The sequence below is a fragment of the Oncorhynchus tshawytscha genome, linkage group LG26 (assembly GCF_018296145.1).
Source record: "Oncorhynchus tshawytscha isolate Ot180627B linkage group LG26, Otsh_v2.0, whole genome shotgun sequence".
Classification (NCBI taxonomy): domain Eukaryota; kingdom Metazoa; phylum Chordata; class Actinopteri; order Salmoniformes; family Salmonidae; genus Oncorhynchus; species Oncorhynchus tshawytscha.
In genome coordinates this window covers 29,775,342-29,791,520 of record NC_056454.1, presented here as the reverse complement: position 1 = coordinate 29,791,520, position 16,179 = coordinate 29,775,342, and the positions used below count along the sequence as shown (strand labels likewise).

Genomic DNA, 16,179 nt, shown 5'->3' with positions numbered 1-16,179 from the left:
CGTCACAGAGACCAGGTGACTTTATGGTCTGTTCTGTCACTGGCTCAATTCTGCCGACCAAGCACTTCAGTGCATCATGTTTAGCAGTGAAGGCTGGTGTGTGTGTGTGTGTGTGTGTGTGTGTGTGTGTGTGTGTGTGTGTGTGATGCGTGGATTGACTCATAACCTGCAGTCCCCCTCAGGGGGTGGTTATATGCAAAAAATCCATAAATGTATAGCAATTTATAGGCTAATAGTAGGCTACATTGAGGGTTTTCTTTCATTATTTTAGGCTGGCATTTTTGCATAAGCCTAAGCTAGGGCCTAATTGTACGCGCGGCTAATTATAAACATAGTTGACTAACAAATAGCCTCATAATGTTGGAAATTATAAACAGAAACATATCTAAATTAGGCAAAAAAATCCTGCACCCTCTGTCAAAAAAAAAAAGCTACAGCACATTTTCTATATTAGCGGATTAGGGTTGGATAATATCACACAATATCACATATAGTCGGGTGGTTGCGGATGGGTGCAGGTGAACAATCACCACTACTGTGTGATATGATATAATATGGCTGTCCCTTGGGAGAGATACAGTGCCTTGCGAAAGTATTAGGCCCCCTTGAACTTTGCGACTTTTTGCCACATTTCAGGCTTCAAACATATAGATATAAAACTGTATTTTTTTGTGAAGAATCAACAACAAGTGGGACACAATCATGAAGTGGAACGACATTTATTGGATATTTCAAACTTTTTTAACAAATCAAAAACTGAAAAAAAAAGAAAAAAAAATATTTCAAACTTTTTTTTTTCAATTGAAAGTTTTATTAAGTTTTCTTGTTTTTCAATCAACCAACAAAACACATTCCACATTCACAGATGTGACAGGCTTTAAAAAAAGAAAAAGTAAAAAAATAATAATACATTTGAAAAAATAAAAATACAATTAAAATGAATGATAAAGTCAAATAAAAGCATTTATTTTTCTTAATCTATTTATTTTCCTTGGTGCATATATATATATATATACATACATACATACATACATATACATACATACATACATACATACATACATACATACATACATACATACATATACATACATACACACATATATACACACACACACACACACTCAAAAACTAAATTAAAATAAAAACACACAAAAACATATAACACTTGCAGCAGCACTATCAAGGTTCTTATCAGCTATTTCAAGCATTCGCTGAGACGACGGGCCAATAATTCATTTTTAGGTTTTACAGTACCTTACACAACATGTATCTGCGCATTTCCCTAGTCACCCCGTTCACCCTTGTCTTGTGCCCCGTTCCAGAGGGAATCTGTCAGAGTTCAGTCCATTAGTAGTCACCATGGCATTTGGATGAGAGTATAGTGATTTGATCCATTTAATAAAATTAGGGCCCATATTGAACTTTTCTAAGACTGAAAACAGAAACCTCCACTCCATCCTGTCAAACGCCTTCTCAGCATCCAGTGAAGCCAGCAGGACAGGGGTCTTCTGTGCGTTTACTTGATCAATAATATCAAAAAGACGGTGAATGTTATCAGAAGAGTATCTGTCTCTAATAAATCCAGTTTGGTCCACTTTTATTATTTTGGGAAGAAAAGTGTTTAGTCTTTTGGCAAGCAATTTGGTAATTATTTTATAGTCGAAATCCAACAAGCTTATGGGCCGGAAGGACGAGCAGGATAGGGGGTCCTTGTCCTTTTTTAGCAACACTGTAATGCGAGCTGTGTGCATTGAGTCTGGGAGAACTCCGTTTTTGCAAAAATCCTCCAGCATTGGCATGAAGATAGGGCTGAGCTGGGGCCAAAAAGCTTTGTAGAACTCTCTGGGGAATCCATCTGGGCCTGGGGACTTATTAGGTGGCATGGAGGTAATTGCCTCCAGGATCTCCTCAGGAGTGAAGGGGGAGTTGAGATCTTCTTAGTCGGTCTCTGATAATTTAGGTAGCGAGATTCCCTCTAGGAAAGAGTGGAGTTCTGCCTCCGTGTGTTTTCTCTCAGAGGTATATAGTTTGCAGTAAAAATCATGAAAAGTTAAATTGATCTTTTTTTGGGTCATATGTGACCTCGTCCTCTGCTGTTCGGATAGCCATGATTGTACGCTCTGACTGCTCTTTTTTTAATTGGTAAGCAAGCAATCTACTGGGCCTATTGCTATACTCATGGTATTTCTGTTTAGTAAAGAAAACGTTGTTTTTTTAATCTCCCGAGTGTAGTCCAAATTCAGTTTGGCTTTGGCTGCTTTAAGATGACTCTAGGAGGTGCTGTCTAGGGATTGTTTATGTATTTTTTCACAGCATTCCAGCTCCCTCTCAAGATCTAACCTGTGTGCTTCCATTGCTTTTTTCTTAGAGGAAGCATATGCAATTAGATGACCTCTTAGTGTGCCTTTAGCAGTGTCCCACACTGTGGCCGGAGAAACAGGAGAATCTTTATTGTCTTGTGTGTAGTTGTCTATCCATGTAGTTACCAGTGTATGGAACGCTTCGTTTGATAGCATGGAGGTGTTGAATTTCCAGGTCTTTGACCTCGGGATGTTTTTGCAGAGGTCAAAGCGGAGGTGGACAAAGGCGTGATCTGAAAGTGCTATGGGTCCGATTGTACAAGTGGCTGAATTTATGAAACTCTTTGGGATAAAAATGTAATCTATACGGGAGTAGGTGTTATGGACATTAGAGTAGTATGTATAGTCCATAGATGAGCTATTAGTCTCTCTCCAGATATCTATCAGTCCCATCTCTTTAGTAAGAGAGTTCAACATCTTTGCAGATCTAGGATTTGTGGTGGGGACTTGAGATGATTTGTCTAGGGTTGGGTTAAGGGTACAATTAAAATCTCCGGCCACCACGCCAAAGGAGACACAATGCTCATTGAACAGGGTTATACTTTTTGACATGAAGGCAGGAGTATCTGTGTTAGGGGCGTAAATGTTTAATACAGTAATTGGTTGACCATATAGTGACCCAGTTATCAAAATAAATCTCCCCTCCGGATCAGATATGTTTTTGTCAATTATGAATGGAAAATTTTTATGGATAAGTATGGCTGTGCCTCTACTGTTTGATTTGAAAGATGAGAAATACACCTGTCCCACCCAAGCTCTGCGGAGTTTGGCATGTTCGGCATCACAGAGGTGTGTCTTGTTCCTTTTTTAGAGAACATTGTATCTTTTTCTGTTTTTTTTTGCATGACCTAGACCATGGCAGTTCCATGTCAATAGATTTAAGGTACTAGTCATTGTCATCGAACAGTAATCGAACTTTAGTGCAAGTCATCTCTGGGTAAAAGTGGATAGTAGTTACAGCTGTGTTCACATAAAAGGAAAATAAATGGTGTACATAAAATAATAATCTCTGAACACCCCAGCCGAGTTCCCAAACAACTCAACACATCTCTTTGGATCTATTATCCCCCCGCTCAGTCTCAATTCTGTGTTCCGAATAAAACAAAAACCGGGAACAGTTAGCAACGCACAACGTCTCCCTCTCCCCACCAAAGAAATGCCTCATCCTCTCCACCCCGCATTGAGTAAATAACACAGTTGCCCTCGTCCAGACCACAGTAAAAGAGGGGAGAAAAATAAAATCAATAGCCCAGCCTACATATACCTGCCCCAAGGGACATAGGGAAGACCAAGTAATAATAGCAACAAAACAAAAAAAACAGGGAAATAAAAGTAGGCTGAAACATTAGTAGGCCTAGGTTAGGCTATACAGCCCATCCCTCTCAGTTAAAGGAAAATAAATATAAATTGGACGGCTATAATAAACATTTAGGGTGTGGGTCTCTGGATATCGGCTATATGTCGTCTTACCTCCTTTAGTAATGGCATTAATCGCATTTAGTCATTGGTCTGTTTCTCATTGGCCAGGATTGTCTTTCAAAAAACGTTTTGCCTCTTCGGGAGTTTAAGTGTCGCAAGGCTCCTTGGTGAAGAATCCTGAGCTCGTTTGGGTATTTGAATCCCCTGAAGATGCCTCGGTCAATGGAGTATTTCTTCACTTCGTCAAATTCTCGGCGCTTTCGGCGTATTCCAGCTGACAGGTCCTGGTGTAAAGCGAATTGGAAACTACTTGTACGGAGCTCTTAGTTCATGCGGCCATCTCGTCCAAGGGTCACGTGATCCCCCCATTTCAAACTTTTTTAACAAATCAAAAACTGAAAAATTGGGCGTGCAAAATTATTCAGCCCCTTTACTTTCAGTGCAGCAAACTCTCTCCAGAAGTTCAGTGAGGATCTCTGAATGATCCAATGTTGACCTAAATGACTAATGATGATAAATACAATCCACCTGTGTGTAATCAAGTCTCCGTATAAATGCACCTGCACTGTGATAGTCTCAGAGGTCCGTTAAAAGCGCAGAGAGCATCATGAAGAACAAGGAACACACCAGGCAGGTCCGAGATACTGTTGTGAAGAAGTTTAAAGCCGGATTTGGATACAAAAAGATTTCCCAAGCTTTAAACATCCCAAGGAGCACTGTGCAAGCGATAATATTGAAATGGAAGGAGTATCAGTCCACTGCAAATCTACCAAGACCTTGCCGTCCCTCTAAACTTTCAGCTCATACAAGGAGAAGACTGATCAGAGATGCAGCCAAGAGGCCCATGATCACTCTGGATGAACTGCAGAGATCTACAGCTAAGGTGGGAGACTCTGTCCATAGGACAACAATCAGTCGTATATTGCACAAATCTGGCCTTTATGGAAGAGTGGCAAGAAGAAAGCCATTTCTTAAAGATATCCATAAAAAGTGTTGTTTAAAGTTTGCCACAAGCCACCTGGGAGACACACCAAACATGTGGAAGAAGGTGCTCTGGTCAGATGAAACCAAAATTGAACTTTTTGGCAACAATGCAAAATGTTATGTTTGGCGTAAAAGCAACACAGCTCATCACCCTGAACACACCATCCCCACTGTCAAACATGGTGGTGGCAGCATCATGGTTTGGGCCTGCTTTTCTTCAGCAGGGACAGGGAAGATGGTTAAAATTGATGGGAAGATGGATGGAGCCAAATACAGGACCATTCTGGAAGAAAACCTGATGGAGTCTGCAAAAGACCTGAGACTGGGACGGAGATTTGTCTTCCAACAAGACAATGATCCAAAACATAAAGCAAAATCTACAATGGAATGGTTCAAAAATAAACATATCCAGGTGTTAGAATGGCCAAGTCAAAGTCCAGACCTGAATCCAATCGAGAATCTGTGGAAAGAACTGAAAACTGCTGTTCACAAATGCTCTCCATCCAACCTCACTGAGCTCGAGCTGTTTTGCAAGGAGGAATGGGAAAAAATGTCAGTCTCTCGATGTGCAAAACTGATAGAGACATACCCCAAGCGACTTACAGCTGTAATCGCAGCAAAAGGTGGTGCTACAAAGTATTAACTTAAGGGGGCTGAATAATTTTGCATGCCCAATTTTTCAGTTTTTGATTTGTTAAAAAAGTTTGAAATATCCAATAAATGTTGTTCCACTTCATGATTGTGTCCCACTTGTTGTTGATTCTTCACAAAAAAATACAATTTTATATCTTTATGTTTGATGCCTGAAATGTGGCAAAAGGTTGCAAAGTTCAAGGGGGCCGAATATTTTCGCAAGGCACTGTATTCTCTCCCTCTATCGTCTCTGCAGCTGTATTGTGTTGTTCTCAGGTCACCTCTAAAAAGAGATTCGTCTGCATTCCTGACATTACAGACGTCTAATCACTGCATAATCAGGGGTGGAGAGAGAGGGAGATAGGGGGGGAAAGCGAGATAGAGGGAGATGAAGAAAGAGAGGGAGGAAGAAGGCGGGAGAGGGAGAGAAAGAGAGCAACAGAAACCCTTTACTCCAAATAGAAAATGTTCTGCAACATAAAACACAGTTTCTATTGGACTAAATCAGGTAGGCCCCTCCCCGTTTGGTTTGCTCTGTTTGCTTCCATTTGGTTCTTAAAATGGTAAACGGTTTTCTATATGTATACACTCTACACTTTACTTCACACTCATACAGTACACATACAGTACACAAAGGCCACACAGACCACGTTCTCTGCATCTCTTCAACACAGAGTTCACCAAGCATTAACCCTAATCACCCCCACTACAATACACTCTCTGACCTGCTGTCTGTTTACTCTGCAGAATGGGCAAATAGAGAGAAATCAAAGCGGGGGAGGGGGGAGAAAGGGGGGAGAAAGGTTCTCACCTGAGGCTGTCAGGAGCTATGCTTCCATAGCTGTCAGGTCTCTCCTGTCTGCGTCTATACAGGTCTGAGTTAGACAACTCCTTCAACCGCAGAGAGTTCATCCCTCCTTCCTTCCCTCTATCCACCAGGGTGTGAATAAACACTCACAATAATCCTCCTCGTGTATGTGATCAGTAAGCTCCAAGGCTCGACAGCCAACACATACCACTGACCCCCACCAGTCTCCTCTCCAAGCCCAGAACGTCAGTTCACCCCTGGGAAGCCCTTAGCAGATCATTCCCCTCTCTCTCCTGGAACAGCAGGCTACTACATTACACACAACCTCTATCTCTGACAAACACACACCTCCAGGCACACACCCAAAGGAATAACCTATCAGGGGTGTGGCTCTGATCCAACACACCTATCAGCTCCTCGCTCTGCCCCCCTCCTCAGCCCCAGGGCAGGTAGAGATAGAGGGAGGAGGAGGGATCAGGAGGAAGAATGGTAAAAAGGGTAAGAGGCAGTTGTACTGCAGTAGTCTATTGTCTTTACCTCTCTTTCTCCCCCCTCTCCCTGTTGCTTCCTCCCCCTCTCTTGTCCTCGTTATGCTTGTCATCTTGCCAAGCTAGCCAATGACATTCCCATTCTGATAGGATGTCAGTGTCCCCCCCCATAGCCGGCCCTAGCCTTTTGAGGGCCCTATGCGAGCTTGCCCAACCAAATCTCTTTTGCCGTTTTAAAGCAAATCTCCGTCAATTGCACACATTTTGCCAAGACTTATGCCATGTTAATGATATCCGAGTGAAAGTGGCTAACAAAATCAATGGGGGCCCCCTGGAGGTCAGGGCCCCTAGGTACATGCCCTACGTGCCAGTCGGTATTTGGCCATGATTACTAAGTTTAGATAGCTGGCCAGACTAACTATAATTTGTTAGTTGACATGGCTAATTGAGTGACTGTCAGTGACTGACATAACATGAGGAAAACTTTTGATGCAACTCAATTTCGAAATTGCACCTTGTGTATTCTACTATCCTACTTATGTATGTAAGTTGAGACCCCCACTGTGTTCCAAAATGTTTTAATATATTAATATATATTAATTTTGTGGGTCAGGGGCTCCCTAGCATCTGGAGGCCCTAACCAACCACCTATGTCGCCTATGCCTGGAGCCGGCCCTGGTACCCCAGTCTCCATCTCCCTGTAGTCTCTCTTGATCTCCCAGGAGTTTCTCATGATCTCTCTGGAGTCTCTCATTGTCTCTCAACGTGTCTGTTTCTGCATCCGTCTGACTGAGAGAGAGGGTTTCTGTGATAGAAGAGAGCTGAACTGAACTGACAATACTGATTGACATAACGACTATTGCATTATACAATTTATCTCATCCTCTCAGAATTCCTCAAATACCAAACAGCCCCCTTGGAGCCCCACAAGATGAACCCATCCACAGCTGTCTGTGTGTACTCAGTGTGTGTAGTGTGTGTACTCAGCGTGTGTAGTGTGTGTATGTATGTACTCAGTGTGTGTAGTGAGTGTATGTATGTATGTACTCAGCGTGTGTAATGAGTGTATGTATGTATGTACTCAGTGTGTGTAGTGTGTGTATGTATGTACTCAGCGTGTGTAGGGTGTGTATGTATGTACTCAGCGTGTGTAGGGTGTGTATGTATGTACTCAGCGTGTGTAGGGTGTGTATGTACTCTGCTCACTATGTACTTCACACCCTTATAGCACATGTTTTCTTTACACTGAACTCACACAGGAAACACACACATAGCACAGACACACACTGACACACACACACACACACACACACACACACACACACACACACACACACACACACACACACACACACACACACACACACACACACACAGAGACACACACAGACAGGGTCAGAGAAAGAGCCAGAAGAGTTCAGAGTTTACATTGTCACCATGAAGTGGTGACAGAGTGATGGCCACTCTGATCCCACATGAACACCCTTTCCTGTTCCTGTTTTCCAGTTTCCCAGTTAATCACATGTTCCTCAGAGCGGGGTTGTCCTATGGTTATTTAGCATACAACCTTCCCACAACATTCTGGGAATGGTGCAGGATAGTGGCTTGGCTTTGGACCATTCTCAGCACATTTGAAAAAATTGACAAAATAACGTTATTTTCTTGGTATTTCATTACTTTAACAGAATGTTCCCTAAATTCAAAAGGCACTTGCATATCTGAGCAATCATTTTTTGCAGGTGCATGGTAACAGTTGAACAAGATGAAGGAGAAAGGAAACCGCACACTGCTCTTAATAGTATCACTGATCTTTAATAAGTTTACACATTGGCCTCACGGCCTTCGTCGGAGCTTTTGTGAATTTCATAAAATTAGCACCCTTATGTAGACCTAGCCCCACCCACATCCGTTCCACGCATCAAGGGGTTGGAGGCGAAGGAAAAGCTACCAAATATAACAATATGCATTTCATAAATATTCGAATAGTGTGTAAATAAGATGTATTAAACACGTCTGTAAAACCACAATGAGGACATATCAAGTTTTCATTAATCATTGGGTACATCGTACGAAAAACATCAGAGTAATCTTAAATAGGGACATAATTCATGTTCAAATTCACAACATAACATACATAGACATTTCATCATTAAGACCTTTAGGAAATAATCTCTGGAGGACAAAAATCCCCAAATATTCTCTTTTACTCAGAGTATTATTGATATCACCTCCCCTGTCTGATATCTTAGCTTTCTCTACGCCACAAAATCTAGAGGTAGACATTTCATGCTTTAGGCCATTAAAATGTACTGCGACTGGATAATCCCTGTCGTTTCTCCTGATTGAACTTTGATGTTCCGACATAACAGAGCCCACATGGACATTTAATAATGTAAATAACATGGGTTGTGGAACATGTAATAATGTCATTTATTTGGAACCATTTTCCTGTGTGGGTGGCAGAAATATTCACACTTTATCATGTTGTTGCACTGTGCGCATCCTCTGCATTTATAGCTACCATTTGGTAGAGGGCGAAAAAGAGCCTGGCTGATTTTCTTTTGGGTCTGGCAGTTGGCATGGACCAATTTATCGCGACCTAAATTGCGACCTCTCCTATACACAATAAGTGGTGGATTTTTAAATTCAGCCGGCCAAGTTGGGTCCGATGATAACATATGCCAGTGTTTCTTGACCACATCTCCCGAGTTCAAAGTATATGTAGTTGTGAACATTACAGAGTGTTCTTTAGCTTTAGTATATGTAGTTGTGAACATTACGGAGTGTTCTTTAGCTTTAGTATATGTAGTTGTGAACATTACGGAGTGTTCTTTAGCTTTAGTATATGTAGTTGTGAACATTACGGAGTGTTCTTTAGCTTTAGTATATGTAGTTGTGAACATTACGGAGTGTTCTTTAGCTTTAGTATATGTAGTTGTGAACATTACGGAGTGTTCTTTAGCTTTAGTATATGTAGTTGTGAACATTACAGAGTGTTCTTTAGCTTTAGTATATGTAGTTGTTGAACATTACGGAGTGTTCTTTAGCTTTAGTATATGTAGTTGTAACATTACGGTTCTTTAGCTTTAGTAATGTAGTTGTGAACATTACAGAGTGTTCTTTAGCTTTAGTATATGTAGTTGGGAACATTACGGAGTGTTCTTTAGCTTTAGTATATGTAGTTGGGAACATTACGGAGTGTTCTTTAGCTTTAGTATATGTAGTTGGGAACATTACGGAGTGTTCTTTAGCTTTAGTATATGTAGTTGGGAACATTACGGAGTGTTCTTTAGCTTTAGTATATGTAGTTGTGAACATTACGGAGTGTTCTTTAGCTTTAGTATATGTAGTTGGGAACATTACAGAGTGTTCTTTAGCTTTAGTATATGTAGTTGGGAACATTACAGAGTGTTCTTTAGCTTTAGTATATGTAGTTGGGAACATTACAGAGTGTTCTTTAGCTTTAGTATATGTAGTTGGGAACATTACAGAGTGTTCTTTAGCTTTAGTATATGTAGTTGGGAACATTACAGAGTGTTCTTTAGCTTTAGTATATGTAGTTGGGAACATTACAGAGTGTTCTTTAGCTTTAGTATATGTAGTTGTGAACATTACGGAGTGTTCTTTAGCTTTAGTATATGTAGTTGGGAACATTACGGAGTGTTCTTTAGCTTTAGTATATGTAGTTGTAGGAACATTACAGAGTGTTCTTTAGCTTTAGTATATGTAGTTGTGAACATTACGGAGTGTTCTTTAGCTTTAGTATATGTAGTTGTGAACATTACGGAGTGTTCTTTAGCTTTAGTATATGTAGTTGTGAACATTACAGAGTGTTCTTTAGCTTTAGTATATGTAGTTGGGAACATTACGGAGTGTTCTTTAGCTTTAGTATATGTAGTTGGGAACATTACGGAGTGTTCTTTAGCTTTAGTATATGTAGTTGGGAACATTACAGAGTGTTCTTTAGCTTTAGTATATGTAGTTGGGAACATTACGGAGTGTTCTTTAGCTTTAGTATATGTAGTTGGGAACATTACAGAGTGTTCTTTAGCTTTAGTATATGTAGTTGGGAACATTACAGAGTGTTCTTTAGCTTTAGTATATGTAGTTGGGAACATTACAGAGTGTTCTTTAGCTTTAGTATATGTAGTTGGGAACATTACAGAGTGTTCTTTAGCTTTAGTATATGTAGTTGTGAACATTACAGAGTGTTCTTTAGCTTTAGTATATGTAACATTACAGTGTTCTTTAGCTTTAGTATATGTAGTTGTGAACATTACAGAGTGTTCTTTAGCTTTAGTATATGTAGTTGGGAACATTACAGAGTGTTCTTTAGCTTTAGTATATGTAGTTCTTTGTTCTTTAGCTTTAGTATATGTAGTTGGGAACATTACAGAGTGTTCTTTAGCTTTAGTATATGTAGTTGGGAACATTACAGAGTGTTCTTTAGCTTTAGTATATGTAGTTGTGAACATTACAGAGTGTTCTTTAGCTTTAGTATATGTAGTTGGGAACATTACAGAGTGTTCTTTAGCTTTAGTATATGTAGTTGTGAACATTACGGAGTGTTCTTTAGCTTTAGTATATGTAGTTGTGAACATTACAGAGTGTTCTTTAGCTTTAGTATATGTAGTTGGGAACATTACATGTTCTTTAGCTTTAGTATATGTGTTACTGTTCTTTAGCTTTAGTATATGTAGTTGGGAACATTACAGAGTGTTCTTTAGCTTTAGTATATGTAGTTGTGAACATTACGGAGTGTTCTTTAGCTTTAGTATATGTAGTTGGGAACATTACAGAGTGTTCTTTAGCTTTAGTATATGTAGTTGGGAACATTACAGAGTGTTCTTTAGCTTTAGTATATGTAGTTGTGAACATTACAGAGTGTTCTTTAGCTTTAGTATATGTAGTTGGGAACATTACAGAGTGTTCTTTAGCTTTAGTATATGTAGTTGGGAACATTACAGAGTGTTCTTTAGCTTTAGTATATGTAGTTGGGAACATTACAGAGTGTTCTTTAGCTTTAGTATATGTAGTTGGGAACATTACAGAGTGTTCTTTAGCTTTAGTATATGTAGTTGGGAACATTACAGAGTGTTCTTTAGCTTTAGTATATGTAGTTGGGAACATTACAGAGTGTTCTTTAGCTTTAGTATATGTAGTTGGGAACATTACAGAGTGTTCTTTAGCTTTAGTATATGTAGTTGTGAACATTACAGAGTGTTCTTTAGTTTAGTTATGTAGTTGGGAACATTACAGAGTGTTCTTTAGCTTTAGTATATGTAGTTGTGAACATTACAGTGTTCTTTAGTTTAGTTCTTTTGTGAACATTACAGAGTGTTCTTTAGCTTTAGTATATGTAGTTGTGAACATTACAGAGTGTTCTTTAGCTTTAGTATATGTAGTTGTATATGAACATTACAGAGTGTTCTTTAGCTTTAGTATATGTAGTTGTGAACATTACAGAGTGTTCTTTAGCTTTAGTATATGTAGTTGTGAACATTACGGAGTGTTCTTTAGCTTTAGTATATGTAGTTGTTCAGAGTGTTCTTTAGCTTTAGTATATGTAGTTGTGAACATTACAGAGTGTTCTTTAGCTTTAGTATATGTAGTTGTGAACATTACAGAGTGTTCTTTAGCTTTAGTATATGTAGTTGTGAACATTACAGAGTGTTCTTTAGCTTTAGTATATGTAGTTGTGAACATTACAGAGTGTTCTTTAGCTTTAGTATATGTAGTTGGGAACATTACAGAGTGTTCTTTAGCTTTAGTATATGTAGTTGTGAACATTACAGAGTGTTCTTTAGCTTTAGTATATGTAGTTGTGAACATTACAGGAGTGTTCTTTAGCTTTAGTATATGTAGTTGGGAACATTACGGAGTGTTCTTTAGCTTTAGTATATGTAGTTGGGAACATTACAGAGTGTTCTTTAGCTTTAGTATATGTAGTTGGGAACATTACAGAGTGTTCTTTAGCTTTAGTATATGTAGTTGGGAACATTACAGAGTGTTCTTTAGCTTTAGTATATGTAGTTGGGAACATTACAGAGTGTTCTTTAGCTTTAGTATATGTAGTTGGGAACATTACAAAGTGTTCTTTAGCTTTAGTATATGTAGTTGTGAACATTACAGAGTGTTCTTTAGCTTTAGTATATGTAGTTGTGAACATTACAGAGTGTTCTTTAGCTTTAGTATATGTAGTTGGGAACATTACGGAGTGTTCTTTAGCTTTAGCAGGTCTTTTTTGTAGCAGTTCATCTCGTGTTTTTCCAACAGAATGTTTCCTAAAAGTTCAAACATGGCTATATTTAATTAAAATTTTAGGAATGTTCTAGCAATGTTCTCCAACTGGATTGACATTGGGAATGTTCTCAAATCTTTCAGAGAATGTTAAGAAACAACGTTCTTCTTTGGGAATTACAGTACATCAGCATAACATTGTCTACAGGTTTCCTCATGGTTCTATTTAAAGTCATGGTGTCAAATTGATCAGAGAACGTTCAGAAAGTTTTCAGAAAAACCACAAGAAAACTTTAGTAATGTTCAAAGAAGGTTCAAAGAATGTTATTTTAAAACATATACATTCTGTTCTTAGCATCAACAAAAGGCTTTTATTGACAAGTACATGAAGATGATGCAAAGAGTCAATATTTGCAGTGTTGACCCTTCTTTTTCAAGACCTCTGCAATCCACCCTGGCATGCTGTTAATTAACTTCTGGGCCACATCCTGACTGATGGCAGCTCATTCTTGCATAATCAATGCTTGGAGTTTGTCAGAATTTGTGGGTTTTTGTTTGCTGAGAAGCAACCCAACACATGAATGGTCTCAGGAATCTTTACTGTTGGCATGACACAGGACTGATGGTAGCTCTCACCTTGTCTTCTACGGACAAGCTTTTTTCCGGATGCCCCAAACAATCGGAAAGAGGATTCATCAGAGAAAAGGACTTTACCCCAGTCCTCAGCAGTCCAATCCCTGGACCTTCTGCAGAATATCAGTCTGTCCCTGATGTTTTTCCTGGAGAGAAAATGACTTTACCCCAGTCCTCAGCAGTCCAATCCCTGGACCTTCTGCAGAATATCAGTCTGTCCCTGATGTTTTTCCTGGAGAGAAAAGGACTTTACCCCAGTCCTCAGCAGTCCAATCCCTGGACCTTCTGCAGAATATCAGTCTGTCCCTGATGTTTTTCCTGGAGAGAAAAGGACTTTACCCCAGTCCCCTGGACAGAATATCAGTCTGTCAATTTACCCCAGTGTACCTTTTGCAGAATATCAGTCTGTCCCTGATGTTTTTCCTGGAGAGAAAAGGACTTTACCCCAGTCCTCAGCAGTCCAATCCCTGTACCTTCTGCAGAATATCAGTCTGTCCCTGATGTTTTTCCTGGAGAGAAAAGGACTTTACCCCAGTCCTCAGCAGTCCAATCCCTGGACCTTCTGCAGAATATCAGTCTGTCCCTGATGTTTTTCCTGGAGAGAAAAGGACTTTACCCCAGTCCTCAGCAGTCCAATCCCTGTACCTTCTGCAGAATATCAGTCTGTCCCTGATGTTTTTCCTGGAGAGAAAAGGACTTTACCCCAGTCCTCAGCAGTCCAATCCCTGGACCTTTTGTAGAATATCAGTCTGTCCCTGATGTTTTTCCTGCATAGAAGTGGCTTCTTAGCTGCCCTTCGTGACACCAGGCCATCCTCCAAAAGTCTTCGCCTCACTGTGCGTGCAGATGCACTCACACCTGCCTGCTGCAATTCCTGAGCAAGCTCTGTACTGGTGGTGCCCCGATCCCGCAGCTGAATCAACTTCAGGAGACGGTCCTGGTGCTTGCTGGACTTTCTGGGCGCCCTGAAGCCTTCTTCACAACAATTGAACCGTTCTCCTTGAAGTTCTTGATGATCCGATAAATGGTTGATTTAGATGCAATCTTACTGGCAGCAATATCCTTGCCTGTGAAGACTTTTTTGTGCAAAGCAATGATGATGGCACGTGTTTCCTTGCAGGTAACCATGGTTGACAGAGGAAAAACAATAATTCCAAGCACCACCCTCCTTTTGAAGCTTCCAGTCTGTTATTCAAACTCAATCAGCATGACAGAGTGCTCTCTAGCCTTGTCCTCGTCAAAACTCACACCTGTGTTAACAAGAGAATCACTGTCATGATGTCAGCTAGTCCTTTTATGGCAGGGCTGAAATGCAGTGGAAATGTTTTTTAGGAATTCAGTTCATTTGCATGGCAAAGAGGGACTTTGCTATTAATTGCAATTCATCTGATCAGTCTTCATAACATTCTGGAGTATATGCAAATTGCCATCATACAAACTGAGGCAGCAGACTTTGTCATCCTCAAAACATTCTCAAAACTTTTGGCCATGACTGTATGTTCAGGAGTGTTGGCTGCGCCTACTAATTGGCCACACCTGATCTTAACGAGTGCTTGTTTCCTTTGAAATGGGGTCTGTTTGAATAGACTAAAATGAACTGCTTTGTATGAGTTAAAAATAACATCACATGCAAGCTCCATCCTGGTGGCACAGTGAACTAATTCTATGGATAGAGAACAGGAGATCATAGGTTCGAATCTCACTGACACCATGCCACAAAATAAATATGTTTGCATGATTAATGCCTAAGCTAATTTATTTCCATGGGTCCTATTTGTGCTTGGAGTTCAAAACAGTTAACCTAAGCTAGCACTGTTATTAAAATTCTTATTGAAACATGTTCTCAGAATGTTATTTAATTACCATAAAATAAACTATAATTTCCGTTCTCAGAAAGTTAATATAACCTGCCAGGAACTTTAAAGGAACCATAGTAAAAAAGTTCTCAGAACCTCCCTGCAACCTAAAGATTAACGTTCCTAGAACAGGCAAAATGTTCACTTCCGTTCTCTGAATGTTTAAAAAACTTTCAGTTTTACAGGTCAGGAAACGTATGGTTTCGTTCCCAAAACCAATGGGAAACCAAAAACTTTAGTTCCCACAGCTTCCAAGGAACAAAATGTGCAAGCTTCGTTGGGACTTTATTGTGTGTGTGTGTGTTTGTATATGTGTGTGCATGCTTGTGTGCATGCGTGCTACTGCAGACAATATCACAATCCCTAACCCCACCCATATCAGACCGATGTCAATCTCTACACCAACATGAAAGCAACCCAATCAAACATCTGCAGAAGATCTGCAGAAGGTGATGTCACAAGGACCTGTGACATTAACAGAAAATAACAGTCATCACAAACTAGAGACAAACCAACACACAGACAGAGAGAGGAGCAAAAAAGAGAGAACCAGAGACACAGGCAGGTCCTGATGAAGCAGAGGACTAGACTGGCTAAAACATTTGAAGGTAGAGGCCTACAGCAACTAAACAATGACCCACACAGACACAGGGAAAAAACAACCGTCCAAAATGAAGATGAATGAAATGTAATGAAGTGGTATACTTGCCTTTTACTCAGTGCTGAGGTGTGTTGAGTCTGCCCACAGAATATTA

At 39.9% G+C, this 16,179-nt stretch overlaps 1 protein-coding gene across 3 annotated transcripts in view; it reads right to left on the bottom strand.

Annotated features, from left to right (window-relative positions):
• The window catches only part of LOC112225521 (LIM and senescent cell antigen-like-containing domain protein 1), a 72,421-nt gene that overhangs the window by 38,968 nt on the left and 17,274 nt on the right, over window positions 1-16,179 (bottom strand). Inside the window, exon 1 of one of the 3 annotated variants that reach the window (XM_024389550.2) lies at window positions 16,134-16,179. This exon is cut by the window's right edge and continues 50 nt beyond it. The exons of 1 other annotated variant lie outside the window; for it this stretch is intronic. Coding sequence is in view for 1 of the 2 variants with exons in the window: in XM_024389549.2 (XP_024245317.2) it covers window positions 6,211-6,311 (101 nt within the window). In the remaining variant the exon portion in view is untranslated. Of the gene's footprint in view, window positions 1-6,210; window positions 6,557-16,133 lie in introns of those variants that run through there. One more of the 3 variants, XM_024389549.2, reaches the window with a different exon arrangement.